The sequence below is a fragment of the Oncorhynchus masou genome, chromosome 24, assembly GCF_036934945.1.
Source record: "Oncorhynchus masou masou isolate Uvic2021 chromosome 24, UVic_Omas_1.1, whole genome shotgun sequence".
Classification (NCBI taxonomy): domain Eukaryota; kingdom Metazoa; phylum Chordata; class Actinopteri; order Salmoniformes; family Salmonidae; genus Oncorhynchus; species Oncorhynchus masou.
Window position 1 is genome coordinate 65,600,862 of NC_088235.1, and position 23,953 is coordinate 65,624,814.

The window sequence follows — 23,953 nt, forward strand, 5'->3', positions numbered from 1 at the left end:
GACATAAGAGACTGTAACGTTCTTTGCTTCACGGAAACATGGCTCACTCGAGACACGCTATCGGAGTCGGTACAGCCAGCTGGTTTCTTCACGCATCGCGCCGACAGAAACAAGCATCTTTCTGGTAAGAAGAGGGGCGGGGGGGTATGCCTTATGATTAACGAGACGTGGTGTGATCATAACAACATACAGGAACTCAAGTCCTTCTGTTCACCTGACATAGAATTCCTCACAATCAAATGTAGACCGCATTATCTACCAAGAAAATTCTCTTAGATTATAATCAAAGCCGCATATATTCCCCCCCCAAGCAGACACATCAATGGCCCTGAACTAACTTTATTTGACTCTATGTAAACTGGAAACCACATATCCTGAGGCTGCATTTATTGTAGCTGGGGATTTTAACAAGGCTAATCTGAAAACAAGACTCCCTAAATTTTATCAGCATATCGGATTGTGCTACCAGGGCTGGTAAAACCCTGGATCATTGTTATTCTAACTTCCGCGACACATATAAGGCCCTCCCCCGCCCTCCTTTCAGAAAAGCTGACCGCGACTCCATTTTGTTGCTCCCTGCCTATAGACAGAGACTAAAACAGGAATCTCCCACGCTCAGGTCTGTTCAACATTGGTCCGACCAATCTGATTCCACGCTTCAAGATTGCTTCGATCACATGGATTGGGATATGTTCCGCATTGCGTCAAACAACAACATTGATGAATAAGCTGATTTCGGTGAGCGAGTTTATTAGCAAGTGCATCGGCGATGTCGTACCCACAGCAGCTATTAAAACATTCCCAAACCAGAAACCGTGGATTGATGGCAGCATTCGCGCGAAACTGAAAGCGTGAACCACTGCTTTTAACCAGGGCAAGGTGACCTGAAACATGACCGAATACAAACAGTGCTATTCCCTCCACAAGGCAATCAAACAAGCTTAGCGTCAGTATAGAGACAAAGTAGAGTCACAATTCAACGGCTCAGACACAAGAGGTATGAAGCAGGGTCTACAGTCAATTACAGATTACAAAAAGAAAACCAGCCCCTTCATGGACCAGGATGTCTTGCTCCCAGAGAGACTAAACAACTTCTTTGCTTGCTTTGAGGACAATACAGTGCCACTGACACATACCGCTACCAAAACCTGCGTACTCTCCTTCACTGCAGCCGACGTGAGTAAAATATTTAAACGTGTTAACCCTAGCAAGGCTGCAGGCCCAGACGGCATCCCCAGCCGCGTCCTCAGAGCATGTGCAGACCAGCTGACTGGTGTGGTTACGGGCATATTCAATCAATCCTTATCCCAGTCTGCTGTTCCCACATGCTTCAAGAGGGCCAACATTGTTCCTGTTCTCAAGAAAGCTATGGTAACTGAGCTAAACGACTACCGCCCCGTAGCACTCACTTCCGTCATCATGAAGTGCTTTGAGAGACTAGTCAAGGACCATATCACCTCCACCCTACCTGACACCCTAGACCCACTCCAATTTGCTTACCGCCCCAATAGGTCCACAGACGACACAATCGCAACCACACTGCCCTAACCCATCTGGACAAGGGGAATACCTATGTGAGAATGCTGTTCATCGACTACAGCTCAGCATTTAACACCATAGTACCCTCCAAACTCGACCCCGCCCTGTGCAACTGGGTACTGGACTTCCTGACAAGCCGTCCCCAGGTATGTAACAATCTCCACCCCGCCGATCCTCAACACTGGGGCCCCACTAGGGTGCATTCTGAGCCCTCTCCTGTACTCCCTGTTCACCCACGACTGCGTGGCCATGCACGCCTCCAACTCAATCATCAAGTTTACAGACAACCATAAGGCTCTCCAGAGGGTAGAGAGGTCTGCACAACGCATCACCGGGGGCAAAATACCTGCCCTCCAGGACACCTACACCACCCGATGTCACAGGAAGGCCACAAAGATCATCAAGGACAACAACCACCCGAGCCACTGCCTGTTCACCCAGCTATCATCCAGAAGGCGAGGTCAGTACAGGTGCATCAAAGCAGGGACCGAGAGACTGATAAACTGCTTCTATCTCAAGGCTATCAGACTGTTAAACAGCCACCACTAACGTTGAGGGGCTGCTGCCAACATACTGACTCAACTCCAGCCACTTTAATTTTGGAGAAATTTATGTAAAAAATTTATCACTAGCCACTTTAAACAATGCCACTTAATATAATGTTTACATACCCTACATTACTCATCTCATATGTATATACTGTACTCTATACCATCTACTGCATCTTGTCATCTTTATGTAATACATGTATCACTAGCAACTTTTAACAATGCCACTTAATATAATGTTTACATACCCTACATTACTCATCTCATATGTATATACTGTACTCTATACCATCTACTGCATCTTGTCATCTTTATGTAATACATGTATCACTAGCAACTTTTAACAATGCCACTTAATATAATTATTACATACCCTACATTACTCATCTCATATGTATATACTGTACTCGATACAATCTACTGCATCTTGCCTATGTCGTTCTGTACCATCACTCATTCATATTTCTTTATGTACATGTTCTTCATCCCTTTACACTTGTGTGTATAAGGTAGTTGTTGTGAAATTGTTATGTTAGATTACTTGTTGGTTATTACTGCATTGTCGGAACTAGAAGCACAAGCATTTCGCTACACTCGCATTCACATCTGCTAACCATGTGTATGTGACACATGCAATTTGATTTGATTTGATTTAGAGGGCAGAACCAAACTAATCAGATATAAGTATATAGCGGGTGAGGGCATTCACAACCGACCACTCAGACGGGTGAGGGCATACCAGCCAACCGTTTTTACGTGGTCCTTCAAGACGGATTTAGAGACTAACAGTTTTATTACATGGTCCATAGTTTCTCTGGATTTAGCGACCAAGTTGACACACACACCACACACACACATGCACGCATCCATCTTTTCTTACCTCTTTGATGGTGTTCTTGTCATTGTATATATTGTCACTTTTCTCCACTAATTTAACCAGCAGATCTAAGAGAGAAGAATGGAGAGGGAGAGAAAGAAAGGAGGAGGATCTGGATGTGTTTGTTTTATATGACCATGTTTTTCTTTCTGCTTGCATTCTGTATTTATATTTTGATGCGTATTTTTTCTTTAATATGTGTAATTCAGGGCTCATCTGTAAAAATGGACCTTGGTCCCAGTATGACTCTCTGATAAAATAAAAGGTTCAATAAATATATATTTTTAAACATCAGCCAACATTCAACGAATAATGATTAGATATCACCACAGAAATATATTCAACATATAAACATCATCTGGCTTGTTCATGTCAGTACATACTCTTGTCCTAACCCATCTGGACAAGAGGAATACCTATGTGAGAATGCTGTTCATCGACTACAGCTCGGCATTCAACACCATAGTACCCTCCAAGCTCGTCATCAAGCTCGAGACCCTGGGTCTCGACCCCGCCCTGTGCAACTGGGTACTGGACTTCCTGACGGGCCGCCCCCAGGTGGTGAGGGTAGGTAACAACATCTCCTCCCCGCTGATCCTCAACACTGGGGCCCCACAAGGGTGCGTTCTGAGCCCTCTCCTGTACTCCCTGTTCACCCACGACTGCGTGGCCACGCACGCCTCCAACTCAATCATCAAGTTTGCGGACGACACAACAGTGGAAGGCTTGATTACCAACAACGACGAGACGGCCTACAGGGGAGGAGGTGAAGGCCCTCGGAGTGTGGTGTCAGGAAAATAACCTCACACTCAACGTCAACAAAACTAAGGAGATGATTGTGGACTTCAGGAAACAGCAGAGGGAACACCCCCTATCCACATCGATGGAACAGTAGTGGAGAGAGTAGCAAGTTTTAAGTTCCTCGGCATACACATCACAGACAAACTGAATTGGTCCACTCACACAGACAGCATCGTGAAGAAGGCGCAGCAGCGCCTCTTCAACCTCAGGAGGCTGAAAAATTTGGCTTGTCACCAAAAGCACTCATAAACTTCTACAGATGCACAATCGAGAGCATCCTGGCGGACTGTATCACCGCCTGGTATGGCAACTGCTCCGCCCTCAACCGTAAGGCTCTCCAGAGGGTAGTGAGGTCTGCACAACGCATCACCGGAGGCAAACTACCTGCCCTCCAGGACACCTACACCACCTGATGTTACAGGAAGGCCATAAAGATCATCAAGGACATCAACCACCCGAGCCACTGCCTGTTCACCCCGCTATCATCCAGAAGGCGAGGTCAGTACAGGTGCATCAAAGCTGGGACCGAGAGACTGAAAAACAGCTTCTATCTCAAGGCCATCAGACTGTTAAACAGCCACCACTAACATTGAGTGGCTGCTGCCAACACACTGACACTGACTCAACTCCAGCCACTTTAATAATGGGAATTGATGGGAAATGATGTAAATATATCACTAGCCACTTTAAACAATGCTACCTTATATAATGTTACTTACCCTACATTATTCATCTCATATGCATACGTATATACTGTACTCTATATCATCGACTGCATCCTTATGTAATACATGTATCACTAGCCACTTTAACTATGCCACTTTGTTTACATACTCATCTCATATGTATATACTGTACTCGATACCATCTACTGTATCTTGCCTATGCTGCTCTGTACCATCACTCATTCATATATCCTTATGTACATATTCTTTATCCCCTTACACTGTGTATAAGACAGTAGTTTAGGAATTGTTAGTTAGATTACTTGTTGGTTTTTACTGCATTGTCGGAACTAGAAGCACAAGCATTTCGCTACACTCGCATTAACATCTGCTAACCATGTGTATGTGACAAATAAAATTTGATTTGATTTGATTCATGTGAGAGGATCTGACCTCACACTGTCAAAGGCTGTATGGAGATCAGGAGTCACATTTTACATCAACCCTCTCGATCTCTCTTTCTCTCGCAGGTAACCTAATGGTTAGAGCATTGGGCCAGCATTGGGCCAGTAACCGAAAGGTTGCTGGATCGAATCCCAGAGCTGACAAGGTAAAAAATCTGCCGTTCTGCCCCTGAGCAAGGCGGCACGCCGAAGACGAGGATGTCGATGAAGGTAGTCCCCCGCACCTCACTGATTCAGAGGGGTTGGGTTAAATGCGGAGACACATTTCAGTTGAATGCATTCAGTTGTACAACTGACTAGGTATCTCTCTCATTCCCTCTCACTTTCTCTCGCCCTCAGTTTCTTCATCACCCTCATTCTCTCTGACAACAGTGAGATCTCACACCTTCACAATACAAATACTCTCTATCATTATTTCATTTACTTGCAGAAATCAAACCTACTGTATGTTCTTTAGATGTAACCTAGGTTCAGGATCAGGAAACCATTAGTATCCATACCAGGGATGTGAGAACTGAGACTACCACACTGTTCCTACTCCACTGTCTTGTCTAACCCTGCACTTATAGCCGGTTATTATTCACACAACACCAGCTGGCATTGTGAAGAGAAACTTCAGAGGAGCTCTATCGTCTAGTTGGGAAAGAGGAAATTCCACTTTCTCACAGTCTCTCTCCATTTCTTTATTAATCTCCTGAAAGCAGATACCCAGCTGGCGTGTTAAAGCCCCAACTGGTACACTGTCATGTACGTTACTTAGTGAACAGAATAGTAATCCACTTCTGAATCCTGATACCCAGGCATTCAGCCATAGAGAGAAAGGGAGGGTGACAGAGAGAGAATGACAGAGAGAGGGAGGAGGGTGTACCCGGCTCCACTTGGGAGCTTAGCCCACTCAGTTTTTGTTTTATGTCCCTATATAAAACAAATAGCAAAAAAGTTCCAAATGATTGACTGACAGGTTGGTGAAAAATATGTATCTCCCTGCACTGTGTAAGCACAATGGACAGTGTCAGCACAATGGACAGAGTGCGCTGCGGTGTGTAGGGGGTCTATGGAAAGCCACTGGGGCAGGTTATGTATGATCCCTTTGGGTTTCAATAAAAGCTGTAAAAAACACTTCATCTGTGGTAGGCTAAGGGGATAAAGTGATACGGCTCCGCCTGTAATATTTGATTTATAAGGGCGGGGTCAAGTTTACCATTGAAGCAGCTTCAGTCAACTATGTCTCACACACCACACCACTACATAATTTATTTAGCTTCTTATCCAGCTGTAAAAAGCGTTAGTGTTCTTAGCCTTCGCCTATTTAGCTAGCTCGAACCAGCTAATCCGCCACTGCCACGATGGATATCATAAATTGGCTGCGCCAAAGTACCCAAATAAAGCCAATGGAGAGCGATGAGCAGCAGCATCGAACCACCGAGGCCGCTGCCAAGCCCAGCAGCGATGATGTTAGCGAGCTCCAGCTAGCTCCGAGTGCAGAGCCTTCCCTCTCTTCCACAAATGCCGCCAGGATAATGGCTCCACAGCCCCCTCCACCGCCGACTGTTCCTTGGAACAGAGGAGCAAGCCCAGGTTAGCCTATAATCCTACCATAGCCTAAGGTTTTCTATATTAAAACGTTCATTTAATAGCAACTGGCTCACATGAGGAGAGTGGCTGGAATACTCGGTTATTGCAGATGCAACATTTTGTTTCCCACGTCGAAAGTTCTGTGTCCAATGCTAACGCAAACAAGGCCTTCACCCAGGTCGGGTATTCTAACTGGAAGCATGCTATTGATAGTACCAAAGGATTCGCTGGGCACGCATCAAACAAAGAGCTTTTGAAATGCACTGCATTGTGAGTACTGTGATGTCAACACGTGTTAAGAAATCACATGTATGTGTTTCGGCGACTGTGGACATTATTGAGTGTCTTGTTTCCAACCAGCGACCACTGAGGGGGTATTGGACGCGATAGAGTCAAGAGGAGAGGGGGGCAGTATACATTTTCTGTCCATGATGGAATATACTCTCTGAATAGACAAGGAACTTGTCATGGTGTTTAGCACCATACCCCACAATGTCACATAAACATCACGCGATTTTCAAAATGAAATCATAGGGCTCATGAGTGAGATTGTCACTGATGAAGCTACATGCGAGAACTCATTTTCCATTTTGACAAATGTGTTCCGTCAGCACAGAAGAAGCATGATACACCCGAGAAAAGCTCAACTACGCCAACTGGTATTTGAGGGGGATCTTTCAAGAAGATTTCGGGGAGAATGGAATGACCGATTACTCAGGAAGATCCACAGAACATCAAGGAGGCAGCAACTGTTCTGAAAAGGTAAGACCAAATCTAGCTGGTTAGTTTTAATACAAATCGTTCTTTTGTGTGTAGGGTACTGTCCATGGTGCTGATAGAGCGCAGCGGATATATGCGCCAACCTGTTACTTATTGGTCAAAAGCATTTTAACTTTAATGTTCATTGTAGCGTGATATAAGCATAATTCAATATAATTCCAACGCAATATCCCAAATGATGCCCCAGGGTATAGCTATACAGATCGTATGTTTAATCAAATAACTAGACATTCTATTGGGGTTTTCTTGGTAGCCAATTGGTTTTCGTTGTACATGGAACTGTATATATTGGAAACCTGTTTATGGTAGTCTGGCCATTGCTTACTTGATTACGTGTCGAATTTTATTTACAGAAGTGTGTTTTGCCGTATCACAACGTGTTACTGAACTCATGAGCGAGCGTCATTATATTGCATGTTTGATGCGGGCCATTATAGACCTATTTATTTGGGAAGACAACTGTGCATGGCTGCATTCCACTGTAATAGGTTCTAGGCTGTTTTGGTTATTTGGATCTCCATTCGCATTTTGTTTACTGCATTTGTTTACTGTTAATGTAACTAGCCTAAATATAGATTGTGTCATGCCTTTATCGATCTGACATTTTGTTTTACTAGGCCTACTACTACTTGGTACCGCTGTTTTGTTCAGTTCGCATTCATTAGTTCGTTCACATTCGCAGTTGTGTCGGTATTCTAAGTCAAACTGCTATTCAGTATTTTTGTTTGCATGCATGAATAACTAGGCTACTACTTTCAGCGTTTCTTTTCCATTATTTTGGTAAGACAGCTATTACAAACAGCCTATCTATCTTGTAGACTGTCTTCTTTACCAAAACAGCCTTACGTTAGTGTGTACGGCACAAGGCACTGTCCATTGTTCTGATACAGCGCAGCAGAGATTTCGTGACAACCTGACTGTCACTTCAAAAGCACTCCATTATCTTGGAGTCTGGGAATTTGAACTTTAGGTTTATTGTAGTATAACGTGATATAAGCAGGATTCAATATAATTCCAATGCAAGAACCCTCAACATGTTGCTCCCACGCCAATTTCAATTGCCCCTAGTCACTTTATCCTGGACCCAGATATACAGTACCAGTCAAAAGTTTAGTTTGACTATTTTTCTACATTGTAGAATAATAGTGAAGACATCACAAAAAGATGAAATAACACATATGGAATCATGTAGTAACCCAAAAAAGTGTTAAACAAACCAAAATATATTTTAGATTTTAGATTCTTAAAAGTAGCCACCCTTTGCCTTGATGACAGCTTTGCACACTCTTGGCATTCTCTCAACCAGCTTCATCTGGAATGCTTTTCCAGCAGTCTTGAAGGACTTCCCACCTATGCTGAGCACTTGTTGGCTGCTTTTCCTTCACTCTGCGTTCCAACTCATCCCAAACCATCTCAATTGGGTTGAGGTTGGGTGATTGTGGAGGCCAGGTCATCTGAAGCAGCACTCCATCACTCTCTTTCTTGGTCAAATAGCCCTTACACAGCCTGGAGGTGTGTTGGGTCATTGTCCTGTTGAAAAACAAATGATCGTCCCACTAAGCGCAAACCAGATGGGATGGCGTATCGCTGCAGAATGTTGTGGTTACCATGCTGGTTAAGTGTGCTTTGAATTCTAAATAAATCACAGACAGTGTCACCAGCAAAGCACCCCCACACCATCACACCTCCTCCATGCTTCACGGTGGGAACTACACATACGGAGATCATTCACCTACTCTGCATCTCACAAAGACATGGCGGTTGGAAACAAAAATCTCAAATTTGGACTCATCAGACCAAAGGACAGATTCATACCAGTCGAATGTCCATTGCTTGTGTTTCTTGGCACACACAAGTCTCTTCTTCTTATTGGTGTCCTTTAGTAGTGGTTTCTTTGCAGCAGTTCAACCATGAAGCCTGATTCATGCAGTGTCCTCTGAACAGTTGATGTTGAGATGTGTCTGTTACTTGAACTCTACGAAGCATTGATTTGGGCTGCAATTCTGAGGCTGGTAACTTTAATGAATATATCCTCTGCCGCAGAGGTAACTCTGGGTCTTCCTTTCCTGTGGTGGTCCTCATGAGAGCCAGTTTCATCATAGCGCTTGGTGGTTTTTGCGACTGCACTTGAAAAAACTTTCAAAGTTCTTGAAATGTTCCGGATTGACTGACCTTCATGTCTTAAAATAATCATAGTCTGTCATTTCTCTTTGCTTATTTGAGCTGTTCTTGCCATAATATGGACATGGCCTTTTACCAAATAGGGCTATCTTCTGTAAACCACCCCTTTATTGTCATAACACGAATACTAGTGTCATTATCCAAAAATTAAACCAAAACATGAGCAAACAAGGGTTGCTTCAACAACATCCTCCAATCCTGATTGGATAGAAGCCATGATCAAAAGAGAATATCCAATCTGTGCATTGCAATCAGCTCAGCAAATCGAGAGCTCTCTGATCTAGGATGAGATTCTCTGAGGGACATCAGAGACGGTAACGTTCTGTGCTTCACGGAAACATGGCTCACTGGAGAGACGCTATCCGAAGCGGTGCAGCCAACGGGTTTCTCCACGCATCGCGCCGACAGAAACAAACACCTTTCTGGTAAGAAGAGGGGTGGGGGTGTATGCCTTATGGCTAACGAGGCATGGTGCGATGAAAGAAACATACAGGAACTCAAATCCTTCTGTTCACCTGATTTAGAATTCCTCACAATCAAATGTAGACCGCATTATCTACCAAGAGAATTCTCTTCGATTATAATCACAGCCGTATATATCCCCCCCCCCAAGCAGACACATCGATGACTCTGAACGAACTTTATTTAACTCTTTGCAAACTGGAAACCATTTATCCGGAGGCTGCATTCATTGTTGTTGGGGATTTTAACAAGGCTAATCTGAAAACAAGACTCCCTAGCATATCGATTGCGCAACCAGGGGCGGAAAAACCTTGGATCACTGTTACTCTAACTTCCGCGACGCATATAAGGCCCTGCCCCGCCCCCCTTTCGGAAAAGCTGACCACGACTCCATTTTGCTGATACCTGCCTACAGACAAAAGCTAAAAAAAGAAGCTCCCACGCTGAGGTCTGTCCAACGCTGGTCCGACCAAGCTGACTCCACACTCCAAGACTGCTTCCATCACGTGGACTGGGACATGTTTCGTATTGCGTCAGATAACAACATTGACGAATACGCTGATTCGGTGTGCGAGTTCATTAGAATGTGCGTTGAAGATGTCGTTCCCATAGCAACGATTAAAACATTCCCTAACCAGAAACCTTGGATTGATGGCAGCATTCGCGTGAAACTGAAAGCGCGAACCACTGCTTTCAATCAGGGCAAGGTGTCTGGTAACATGACTGAATACAAACAATGCAGCTATTCCCTCCGTAAGGCTATCAAACAAGCTAAGCGTCAGTACAGAGACAAAGTAGAATCCCAATTCAACGGCTCAGACACAAGAGGCATGTGGCAGGGTCTACAGTCAATCACGGACTACAGGAAGAAATCCAGCCCAGTCACGGACCAGGATGTCTTGCTCCCAGGCAGACTAAACTTTTTTGCCCGCTTTGAGGACAATACAGTGCCACTGACACTGCCTGCAACGGAAAAATGCGGTCTCTCCTTCACTGCAGCAGAGGTGAGTAAAATATTTAAACGTGTTAACCCTCGCAAGGCTGCAGGCCCAGACGGCATCCCCAGCCGCGCCCTCAGAGCATGCGCAGACCAGCTGGCTGGTGTGTTTACGGACATATTCAATCAATCCCTATACCAGTCTGCTGTTCCCACATGCTTCAAGAGGGCCACCATTGTTCCTGCTCCCAAGAAAGCTAAGGTAACTGAGCTAAACGACTACCGCCCCGTAGCACTCACTTCCGTCATCATGAAGTGCTTTGAGAGACTAGTCAAGGACCATATCACCTCCACCCTACCTGACACCCTAGACCCACTCCAATTTGCTTACCGCTCAAATAGGTCCACAGACGATGCAATCTCAACCACACTGCACACTGCCCTAACCCATCTGGACAAGAGGAATACCTATGTGAGAATGCTGTTCATCGACTACAGCTCGGCATTCAACACCATAGTACCCTCCAAACTCGTCATCAAGCTCGAGACCCTGGGTCTCGACCCCGCCCTGTGCAACTGGGTACTGGACTTCCTGACGGGCCGCCCCCAGGTGGTGAGGGTAGGTAACAACATCTCCTCCCCGCTGATCCTCAACACTGGGGCCCCACAAGGGTGCGTTCTGAGCCCTCTCCTGTACTCCCTGTTCACCCACGACTGCGTGGCCACGCACGCCTCCAACTCAATCATCAAGTCTGCGGACGACACAACAGTGGTAGGCTTGATTACCAACAACGACGAGACGGCCTACAGGGAGGAGGTGAGGGCCCTCGGAGTGTGGTGTCAGGAAAATAACCTCACACTCAACGTCAACAAAACTAAGGAGATGATTGTGGACTTCAGGAAACAGCAGAGGGAACACCCCCCTTTCCACATCGATGGAACAGTAGTGGAGAGAGTAGCAAGTTTTAAGTTCCTCGCATACACATCACAGACAAACTGAATTGGTCCACTCACACAGACAGCATCGTGAAGAAGGCGCAGCAGCGCCTCTTCAACCTCAGGAGGCTGAAAAAATTTGGCTTGTCACCAAAAGCACTCACAAACTTCTACAGATGCACAATCGAGAGCATCTTGGCGGGCTGTATCACCGCCTGGTACGGCAACTGCTCCGCCCTCAACCGTAAGGCTCTCCAGAGGGTAGTGAGGTCTGCACAACGCATCACCGGAGGCAAACTACCTGCCCTCCAGGACACCTACACCACCTGATGTTACAGGAAGGCCATAAAGATCATCAAGGACATCAACCACCCGAGCCACTGCCTGTTCACCCCGCTATCATCCAGAAGGCGAGGTCAGTACAGGTGCATCAAAGCTGGGACCGAGAGACTGAAAAACAGCTTCTATCTCAAGGCCATCAGACTGTTAAACAGCCACCACTAACATTGAGTGGCTGCTGCCAACACACTGACACTGACTCAACTCCAGCCACTTTAATAATGGGAATTGATGGGAAATGATGTAAATATATCACTAGCCACTTTAAACAATGCTACCTTATATAATGTTACTTACCCTACATTATTCATCTCATATGCATACGTATATACTGTACTCTATATCATCGACTGCATCCTTATGTAATACATGTATCACTAGCCACTTTAACTATGCCACTTTGTTTACATACTCATCTCATATGTATATACTGTACTCGATACCATCTACTGTATCTTGCCTATGCTGCTCTGTACCATCACTCATTCATATATCCTTATGTACATATTCTTTATCCCCTTACACTGTGTATAAGACAGTAGTTTAGGAATTGTTAGTTAGATTACTTGTTGGTTATTACTGCATTGTCGGAACTAGAAGCACAAGCATTTCGCTACACTCGCATTAACATCTGCTAACCATGTGTATGTGACAAATAAAATTTGATTTGATTTGATTTGAGCAAAGGTCAATGGCTAATTAACACACACTGTGTGTGTGTGTGTGTGTGTGTGTGTGTGTGTCTCTGTGTACCTAAGGGGCGTTCACTGTTGTTTGTCCATCAGAATCACTACTAGCTCTAACAAGGAAGCAGTCACAAATAAACTGAGCCAGCTCTGAAGTAGTCATTTAGGATCGATAACAAAGGTGACAAAGATTCTGGACTACAGTGGAATATTGTCCACTCACTACTTAAAGATGCTCTATGCAGAAATCCCTCTGCAAATGGGTGAAAGCCTAGGTATTTATATGGGATTTACATAGTGGCTACACACACCTGGCTAGGTCAGAATGAGCTCAATATGATCAAAGCACTGCTGTAGAAAAGCAGCGTTGTCCGATTATGCTGCAGTTTTTTTTACTATGGCACCCTATTCCCTTTATATAGTTCACTACTTTTGACCACATAGATGCACCGAGACTGACCTTTTGGGAAGGGGTTGGGCTGGACGGTGTGGAGGAAGGACTGGACGACCCCGGACATGAAGCCTGCGTCTGCTCCTGGGATTGACTGGTACTGTGTTTGGATCAGGTTCAAGGGAGAGACTCCCTTAGGACAGGTGGCAGGGAGAGGCAGGGCCAAGCTGGACCCCAGCAACAGAGCCCCGATCCAGGCCAACACCACCCCGGCGCAGCCTCCCAACCTCCAAACACTCCTACATGCTCCCATCACTGCAACTAGAGATAGGGCTGGAAGGTGGGCTAGGGTAAGGCTGGAGAATGTAGAGTGGCACTATCTCTGTATTGATGGGCCTGCAAACAAAGCAGAGACACTGGGGTGTGAGTGGAAACACACAAATACGGAAGTAAACACAGAAGTAAAGAGAATGTTGTGAAAGGGTGCAGGCCCTGGAAAGTAAATGCATACATATTGTAATTGTGAGAAAACTAGCATTGAGGGAAACCATAAATGTGACCACAAGTGAAGCAGGTTTCTAGTTCTGGTGACATGCATTGATATGCGATATTGTGTCTTTCTGTTGCAAAACTATTGTTTTATAAAAATGTGAATTGTTAACCCCATATTAAGGTGTAGGACGTTCATTGTTCAATAATTAAAAGATTAGCAGGTTTCGCTCCATCAGATAGCATAATCTGTCCATCCACAATTCACCTGTGGGAACATGGCGGCTTTCACCAGACAACAGAAAGAGCTGGCCGCTACTATCCGATAGATTGTTCGTAAGGACATTATCTCTGCCCTCGATTTGCAATTAAAACGGGTAAATGCACTCGCATTGCTCTCTTCTAAAGTGGATGCCTATTTAACTAAAGGTGTGAAAAGAAAGTTTGTTGATGATGTTGACACCAAGGAACTTGACGCTCTCAACCTGTTCCACTACAACCCCGTCGATAAGAATGGGGGCGTGCTCGGTCCTCCTTTTTCTGTAGTCCACGATAATCTCCTTTGTCTTGATCACAGTGGGGGAGAGGTTGTTGTCCTGGCACCACATTGCCAGGTGTCTAACCTCCTCCCTATAGGCTGTCTCATCATTGTCGGTGATCAGGCCTACCACCATTGTGTTGTCTCCAAACTTAATGATGGTGCTGGAGTCGTGCTTGGCCATGCAGTCATGGGTGAACAGGGAGTACAGTAGGGGACTAAGGACGCGTGGCAGATTTGGGGGAGGGGGGGGGGGTGTTGTTGCCTACCCTTACCATTGCAGAGCTGTAATCAATTAACAGCATTCTCACGTAAGTGTTCCTTTTGTCCAGGTGAGAAAGGGCAGTGTTGAGTGCAATAAAGATTGCATCATCTATGGATCTGTTGGGGCAGGATGCAAATTGGAGTCGGTCTAGAGTTTCTTGGATAATGGTGTTGAGGTGAGTCATGACCAGCCTTTCAAAGCACTTCATGGCTACAGACATGAGTGCTACGGGCCGGTAGTCATTTAGGGAGGTTACCTAAGTGTTGTTGGGCACAGGGACGATGGGGGTCTGCTTGAAACATGTTGGTATTACAGACTCAGACAGGGAGAGGATGAATATGTCAGTGAAGACACTTGCCAGTTGGTCAGCGCATTCTCGGAGTACACGTCCTGGTAATCCGTTTGGCCCTGCAGCCTTGTGAATTTTGACCTGTTTAAAGGTCTTACTCACATCGACTGTGGAGAGCGTGATCACACAATCATCCGGAACAGCTGCTCTCATGCATATTTCAGTGTTAACTTGCCTCAAAGCGAGCATAAAAGTAAAATAGCTTGTCTGGTAGGCTCGTGTCACTGGACTGCTCTCAGCTGTGCTTCCCTTTGTAGTCTGTAATAGTTTGCAAGCCCTGCCACATCTGCCGAGCGTCAGAGCCGGTGTCGTACTATTCGAACTTAGTCCTGTATTAACGCTTTGCCAGTGTGATGATTCATAGGGAGGGCATAGCAGGATTTCTTATAAGCTTCCGGGTTAGAGTCCCGCACCTTGAAAGTGGCAGCTCTACCCTTTAGCTCAGTGCAAATGTTGCCTGTAATCCATGTCTTCTGGTTGGGGTATGTACGTACAGTCACTGTAGGAACAATGTCATCGATGCACTTATTGATGAAGCCAGTGACTGATGTGATGTACTCATCAGTGCCATCGGAGGAATCCCAGAACGTATTCCAGTCTGTGCTAGCAAATCGGTCCTGTATCTTAGCATCTGCTTCATCTGACCACTTTTTTATTGACCGAGTCACTGGTGCTTCCTGATTAAATTTTTGCTTGTAAGCAGGAATCAGGAGGATAGAATTATGGTCAGATTTGCCAAATGGAGGGCAAGGGAGAGCTTTGTACGTGTCTCTGTGTATGGAGTAAAGGTGGTCTAAAGTTAATTTCTCTCCATTTTCACATTTAACATAATGGTAGAAATGAGGTAAAAGGGATTAAAGTTTCCCTGCATTAAAGTCCCCGGCCACTAAGAGCGCAGCCGCTAGATGAGCGTTTTTCTGTTTACTTTTGGCCATATACAGCTCATTGAGTGCGGTCTTCGTGCCAGCATCAGTTTGTGGTGGTAAATAGACAGCTATGAAGAATTTAGATGAAAACTCCCTTGGAAGATAGAGTATCTCATGATAAGCTGTAGATGAAACCATCTCAGGCGAGCAAAACCTCGAGACTTCCTTAGATTTCGTGCACCATCTGTTGTTTACAAAAATACATAGACCTCCACCCCTTGCCTTACCAGAGGCTGCTGTTCTATCCTGCCGATACAGTGTATAACCCGCTAGCTGTACATTATTCATGTCGTCGTTCAGCCATGACTCGGTGAAACATAAGATATTACCATTTTTAATATCCCGTTGTTAGGATATACGTGCTTGTAGTTTGTCCACTTTATTATCCAGCGATTGTGCGTTGGCCAATAGCACCGATGGCAAAGGCAGATTAGCCTCTCGTCGCGGGATCCTCGCAAAGCACGCCGATCTCAATACCCCCGTCTCTTTCTCCTGCTAATGACGGGGATGAGGGCCTCTCATCCAGCTCGTTAAAGAAAAATTCTTTGTCCAGTTCAAGGTGAGTAATCGCTGTTCTGATACCCAGAAGCTCTTTTCGGTAATAAGAGACGGTAGCAGCAACATTATGTACAAAATAAGTTACAAAGAATGTGAAAAAAAGCATGGTTAAGAGCCCATAAAACGGCAGCCATCCCCTCCGGCACCATTTCCCATAGAGATAAATATGGTGTTTGCTATAGCCCTGGAAGTGGTGGTCTTCACTGATATGTCCCTTAAAAAATGTAAACTACACTTTGGTCCTATTATTGCTCACACAATCTCCGGGAATCGAAATGGCATACCCACACTCCAATATTTCACAATAATGTCTTGCAATCTGGAGGGTGTCATTTTGCATTCCCCCAATGGTCCAAATGTGGAATCCGTAGCCTTGGCAATATCATGGAAGTAATGGTTTGAGAACATTCCAAGATTTGAAAGGCAAACACATTCCCAGTTAACTCCTTTTTTCTAGATTTACAACTTAGGTCAGCAATGTTGGCCTATGGAGTCCCTTGGGAAGCCCAACTACCAAACCATCCAATGATGGGATTTATAAATAAATTATCTGGGCTCCCAACAGGACTGATCTCTGTAATATCTAAACAACTTATGGAAAGCTTATATTCTGAGCTAGTCATTAAAAAAGTATGGTCCACAGTTCTAAGTGAATCTGAATAACCCTTTAATTGGAACAAAATATGGAAAAATATGACCTTGTTATCCCGTAATCCAAACTATCAATTTATACATTAAGTTTGTTAAAACTGTATAACACAAAGGAAACGTTTTATGAAGAAATTGTCCCCAACTCCCAAATGTTTACTGTGTTCAATAACTCATGTAGGCACATTCCGTCATATGATGTGGGAGTGCCCTGCAGTTAAATGCTTCTGGGACAAGGTTACAAAATTAATTTCAAAGTGCAGAAATGTAAATATTCAATGCTTTGCATCTTCTATGTTAACAATGATAGTTCCTTGAATCTCTCAATTAATCCGAGACTATTACTGCTGCCAGGCAGCACTGCAGCAAGAAAAATATGTTGGCTCTGAGATGGCAATCACCTCACTCTCTCTCCCACTTTGCCAGTGGATACAGCTACTATTAGAAGTTATAACATTAGAATTATCGACAGCGACAATTCATGGTGCAACGTTAACAGTGAAGAGGCGACTCCGGGATGCTGGCCTTCTAGGCAGAGTTACTCTGTCCATTGTCTGTGTTCTTTTGCCCATCTTAATCTTTTATTTTTATTGGCCAGTCTGAGATGTGGCTTTTTCTTTGCAACTCTGCCTAGAAGGCCAGCATCCCAGAGTCGCCTTCACTGTTGACGTTGAGACTGGTGTTTTGCGGGTACTATTTAATGAAGCTGCCAGTTGAGGACTTGTGAGGTGTTTGTTTCTCGAACTAGACACTCTAATGTACTTGTCCTCTTGCTCAGTTGTGCACCGGGGCCTCCCACTCCTCTATTCTGGTTGGAGCCAGTTTCGCTGTTCTGTGAAGGGAGTAGTACACATCGTTGTACCAGATCTTCAGGTTCTTGGCAATTTCTCACATGGAATGGCCTTCATTTTTCAGACCAAGAATAGACTGACGAGTTTCAGAAGAAAGTCCTTTGTTTCTGGCCATTTTGAGCCTGTAATCGAACCCACAAATGCTGATACTCCAGATACTCAACTAGTCTAAAGAGGGCCAGTTGTATTGCTTCTTTAAATCAGCACAAGAGTTTTCAGCTGTGCTAACATAATTGCAAAAGGGTTTTCTAATGATCAATTAGACTTTTAAAATTATAAACTTGGATTAGATAACACAAAGTGCCATTGGAACACAGGAGTGATGGTTGATGATAATGGGCCTCTGTACACCTATGTAGATATTCCATTTTTAAAAATCTGCTGTTTCCAGCTACAAGTCTTTTACAACATTAACAATGTCTACACTGTAGTTCTGATCAATTTTCTGTTATTTTAGTGGACAAATTTTTTTTGCTTTTCTTTCAAAAACAAGGACATTTCTAAGTGACCCCAAACTTTTGAACGGTAGTGTATATCAGCGGCGGCTCCCCGGCGTAGGAAGGAGAGGACCATCCTCCTCAGTGAAATTTCTTTAAAAAAGTGAAACATAAAAAGTTATTTTTAGATAAAACTATGCTAAATATATTCATATGTCACCAAATAATTGGTTAAAATATACTGTTTGCAATGAAGGTCTACAGTAACTTCAACAGCACTGTCTGGGCTAGCACCATGGTGTAGCCTGAGGACAGCTAGCTTCCGTCCTCCTCTGACTACATTGACTTCAATACCAGATCTAGGAGGATGGTAGGCCTCACACCCTTCCATAGACATACATGGTAATTATGACCACTTACGGAGGACGTCCTCCAACCAATCAAAACAATATATTTTGCAATATGAACTGACATGTCCATCCAATCATAGATGCAGGATCAGAGAATGAACGTAGTGTGTTGTATTGGGATTGTGGCACAGAGCATTATAGGGGTTCCATTGTTGAAGAACCCCTTTCATTCTCTGGGGTACACGGAAAATGTGCAAATTAAAAGCGAGGGTCGACCTCGACCTGAGATCAGTTTCATGAAGAAGGATGAAAATGGTGAGGGCAATCAATACCAAACCTGTATCAAATGTATAGTTGGTTAACAGGGAGCCTATCATCAAGCCACCTGTAATTGCACATTACAATGCTTTACATCTTTAACGGGATGTCAAAAAATTCCAAATGATTTGATAGCTTCCATCGCATTATCCATTAAAAGTTAGATTAGAGAGGTTGACGCAGCACATTCTTTTGCATGCTCTTAATAAGTAGGCTTTGCACTTTCCTCCTGTATTTATTTAGCAAAGATCATAACACATAATCACTCCGGATAGACACAAGCAATGTCTATGTATCTGGGTAGAGGAAATCCCCCTCCTAATCTAGTCTAAATATAATTTATATGAACAAATATCAGGTAGCTGTAGTTTGAGAGAGTTTTCATCCCCCCCAGGGCCAGGAGTTTTTTAAAACCATGATTATGAAAAACTGGTTCCATCATAGCCCATAGAAAACCTTTTTTCCAACTGATTAATCACTGTCATACCTTATAGGGTCCATACCTTTCCTAGTTTGGTTAACATATAAGGAGAAACCACAGGCCCCAGGGGGTAAAAATTGCCCCACCGTTCTGTGACCTATGGTGCCACCAGTCTGCTTGCAGTTGTCAGTTATTGTCAGGTATGTGGATGATCAAGGCTTTATTCAGGAACGTTTCTTGGGCTACTTTGTGCCAAGTGGGCAAGATGCGCAGTCTGTTTGACTTTATGAATTTTGAGATGTCTGAGTTTAACTTCATAGAGAAACTCATTGTTCAAACCTACGATGGCGCAGCTGTAAAGGAATGGAGCTGTAAATACAAATAGCAGATAAGTCCCCTCATGTTCCCTGATAAAGGGTTGACTACTCCACTCCAATACCATTGTCAACTTTCTTCTGACATGAACTGAAGCACGACATTGAATGTTTCCCTTCAAAGCACTGTGAGTACCCCTATCAATTTTCTCTCATTACTATATGTAGAATCAATCACATTATTACACATTAATAATTTTACTCCTTGCTTTGACTAACCCATACTTAGCTCTTTTGTCTAACTGTGTAGTGTCTTGTGTTATTTGTTGTCTTTGCAGTAAAATCCTGTCCTGCACTGATCAAGCCTCTGAACACTTCAACTCATGCCTTACACCTTCACTGCTGTGATCTCTTTCCAACACTGTAAGTAGCCCTCTCATTCCCCATAATATTGTACTATAAATGTTTCTATTAAATGCTTTAGGTTAAAATAATTAGTCTGATGATTTTTGAAGCACACTTTGTGGTCTCCGTGCATTCTGCGCCTATGCCATGAGTCTCCCAGCCTCCAGGGATTATATGCACTGCTCAAAAAAATAAAGGGAACACTTAAACAACACAATGTAACTCCAAGTCAATCACATTTCTGTGAAATCAAACTGTCCACTTAGGAAGCAACACTGAATGACAATACATTTCACATGCTGTTGTTCAAATGGAATAGGCAACAGGTGGAAATTATAGGCAATTAGCAAGACACCCCCAATAAAGGAGTGGTTCTGCAGGTGATAACCACAGACCACTTCTCAGTTCCTATGCTTCCTGGCTAATGTTTTGGTCACTTTTGAATGCTGGCGGTGCTTTCACTCTAGTGGTAGCATGAGACGGAGTCTACAACCCACACAAGTGGCTCAGGTAGTGCAGCTCATCCAGGATGGCACATCAATGCGAGCTGTGGCAAGAAGGTTTGCGGTGTCTGTCAGCGTAGTGTCCAGAGCATGGAGGCGCTTCCAGGAGACAGGCCAGTACATCAGGAGATGTGGAGGAGGCCGTAGGAGGGCAACAACCCAGCAGCAGGGCCGCTACCTCCGCCTTTGTACAAGGAGGAGCAGGAGGAGCACTGCCAGAGCCCTGCAAAATGACCTCGAGCAGGCCACAAATGGGCATGTATCTGCTCAAACGGTCAGAAACAGACTCCATGAGGGTGGTATGAGGGCCCGACGTCCACAGGTGGGGGTTTTCACACAGCCCAACACTGTGGAGGCGTTTGGCATTTGCCAGAGAACACCATTGGCGTGACCTGTGCTCTTCACAGATGAAAGCAGGTTCACACTGAGCACATGTGACAGACGTGACAGTCTGGAGACGCCGTGGAGAACGTTCTGCTGCCTGCAACATCCTCCAGCATGACCGGTTTGGTGGTGGGTCAGTCATGGTGTGGGGTGGCATTTCTTTGGGGGGCCGCACAGCCCTCCATGTGCTCGCAAGAGATAGCCTGACTGCCATTAGGTACCGAGATGAGCTCCTCAGACCCCTTGTGAGACCATATGCTGGTGCGGTTGGCCCTGGGTTCCTCCTAATGCTAGACCTCATGTGGCTGGAGTGTGTCAGCAGTTCCTGCAAGAGGAAGGCATTGATGCTCTGGACTGGCCCGCCCGTTCCCCAGACCTGAATCCAATTGAGCACATCTGGGACATCATGTCTTGCTCCATCCACCAACGCCACGTTGCACCACAGACTGTCCAGGAGTTGGCGGATGCTTTAGTCCAGGTCTGGGAGGAGATCCCTCAGGAGACCATCCACCACCTCATCAGGAGCATGCCCAGGCATTGTAGGGAGGTCATACAGGCACGTGGAGGCCACACACACTACTGAGCCTCATTTTGACTTGTTTTAAGGACATTACATCAAAGTTGGATCAGCCTGTAGTGTGGTTTTCCACTTTAATTTTGAGTGTGACTCCAAATCCAGACCTCCATGGGTTGACACATTTGATTTCCATTGATAATTTTTGTGTGATTTTGTTGTCAGCACATTCAACTATGTAATTTAAAAAGTATTTAATAAGAATATTTCATTCATTCAGATCTAGGATGTGTTATTTTAATGTTCCCTTTATTTCTTTGAGCAGTGTATATATACTGAATGTATAAAATACTGCTCTTTCCATGACAGACTGACCAGGTGAAAGCTATGATCCCTTATTGAGCCACTTCAGTCAGTGTAGATCAAGGGGAGGAGACTGGTTAAAGAAGGATTTTTAAGCCTCGAGACAATTGAGACATGGATTGTGTATGTGTGCCATTCAGAGGTTGAATGGGCAAGACAAAAGATTGAAGTGCCTTTGAACAGGGTAGGGTAGTAGGTTCCAGGTGCACCGGTTTTGTCAAGTGTATCAACAATGGTCCACCACCCAAAGGACATCCAGCAAACTTAGCACAACAGTGGGAAGTCAACATGGGTCCCTGTGGAATGCTTTCGTCACCTTGTAGAGTCCATGCCAAGACAAATTGAGGCTGTTCTGAGTGCAAAAGGGAAGAACTTCTTAATGTTTTGTACACTCAGTGCTATTTTAATTTTTTTTACTTCCTTTGCTTTTGTGCCCACGGGTATGGGGTGCTGGTGATCAACTTCTGATAAACGTGTCCTACCTTTGTTCATGTGCAAAGTATTTTCATGTTGTGCGACACACATTGGCATCATACTTCCCTGTTTATCTATAAACATTGGCTCAGCATCCTTCTAGAGAGCATAGGTCTGTATTAGGCTATACCACTGAAGGTTATCAACCTCTTTACACACTTGAGCTTTGATCAATCAACCACCAACACAGCTATCATTATCAATTACTTGAATCTAGTCATTTCACATTTGCTGTTCCGATCAATAAAAAAAAGACACGAGACAGATCACCAAAAACAAGAAAAACTTTCCATAACGCAACACCACATAGTGAGTGTTGATAGTCTGTTTTTCTATAAACAGACTATCAACACTCACTACTGCATAACAGGTCATCATAAACAGCTACCTGCATCACTACGGTTTGTTTAGTTTTAACCAGACAGACAGAGGTGAAATATGGGAGGGGGGAAACCAGGCACTGATCTGCTTACTAAGACTGTGACAGAATAGTTAAAGGTTCAATAAAAATGAAATAAAAATACCGGTATTCTCTATATAAAGTAAAGAAAAGCTTTTACTAGGATTGCATAAACTCAAACAAAGTATTGCAATGTCACATGCAATTTGATTGTCCAATAAGTTTCAGTATGTTATATTTATTTACTCATGTGCCTCTGAAAGGCAAATACTAGGACAACGGAGAAAGAAAAATATATACAATTAAGTACAGACTAAAAAGCACTCACTCACTTCCCACAGTGTAAACCGAGTTCTGTTGCGAGTAGAGCAGAGAGTGAGCAGGCTTCTTTATACACAGTCCTATTGGAACAGACAGAACACAGTCAACAAGTCCTGGAGTACAACTCAAACACTCTCGCACTACTGCTGCTTCAACTGTATACAACCACCCTAAAAGCTCCTCTACAGGAAATAGGCTCTACAGTGGCTTAATCAAATACAACAGCAGACGTGTGTATCTTGTACAGCTAACTCAACACTTAACTAGTACGAGTGCCTCTGGAGGCTAACTGCAGAGCTGTTAGCCTACTTCTCCTGTACCTGTTTGAGGCTCTGGAAGTGTGTGGAGGAGTAGAGGAGACATAACAAGAGAGTGAGAGAGAGACGGGGGGAGAGTCAGGAGAAGAGTGTGAGAGAAGAGGAAAGAAGGTAGAGTGTGTTGGAGGCCATAGAGGAGAAAGATATCGGAGAGGTGAGAGGAAAATGGCTGGGGGGGACATTAAACAGTACTTTACCTGTTGTTCCTTAAGTCGAGACAGGAAAGAGCTGAAGCAGGAGAGTGAAGTATATATTCCAGGTGAGTTTGAGTGTGTCCTCCTCCTGGACAGGTGTGTCACCAATCTGCAAAGCACGGGTGTGTGTGTGTGTCCGGTCTCTACCCTGGTTCCACTAGTGTATGTGTTTGCAGGTGTGTCTCCGCTCTACACAGCACAGATGTGTGAGGGAGTGTGTTAGTCCCTTCCTTGAGAAACCTGATAGGCAGTCAAATTAATAGCAGCAACAGTAGACCCTATCTGCAAAATACTGACAATAGAGGGATGGAAGAAGGGATTGGGGAGGGAGAACAGGAGGGTCTTAACTGGATGAGAGAGACAGTCGGGAGGGAGAGAGCTGGCGGGTGTTTGCTTTTTAGCAGTGAAAGGCTACTACAGTATACATTGACCA

At 44.4% G+C, this 23,953-nt stretch overlaps 1 protein-coding gene across 3 annotated transcripts in view; it reads right to left on the bottom strand.

Moving 5' to 3' along the window:
- LOC135512499 (prominin-1-A-like) overlaps nt 1-23,733 on the bottom strand; it is a 44,251-nt gene extending 20,518 nt beyond the window's left edge. The window contains exons 1-4 of one of the 3 annotated variants that reach the window (XM_064934582.1): nt 23,524-23,733; nt 23,021-23,089; nt 13,251-13,577; nt 2,968-3,032 (exon numbers count right to left, since the gene is read on the bottom strand). In XM_064934582.1, the coding sequence (XP_064790654.1) occupies nt 2,968-3,032; nt 13,251-13,494 (309 nt within the window). In that variant the 5' untranslated portion in view covers nt 13,495-13,577; nt 23,021-23,089; nt 23,524-23,733. Of the gene's footprint in view, nt 1-2,967; nt 3,033-13,250; nt 13,578-23,016; nt 23,090-23,523 lie in introns of all 3 variants that reach the window. The other 2 variants (XM_064934583.1, XM_064934581.1) reach the window with 2 other exon arrangements.
- Between the last annotated feature and the right edge of the window lie 220 nt (nt 23,734-23,953).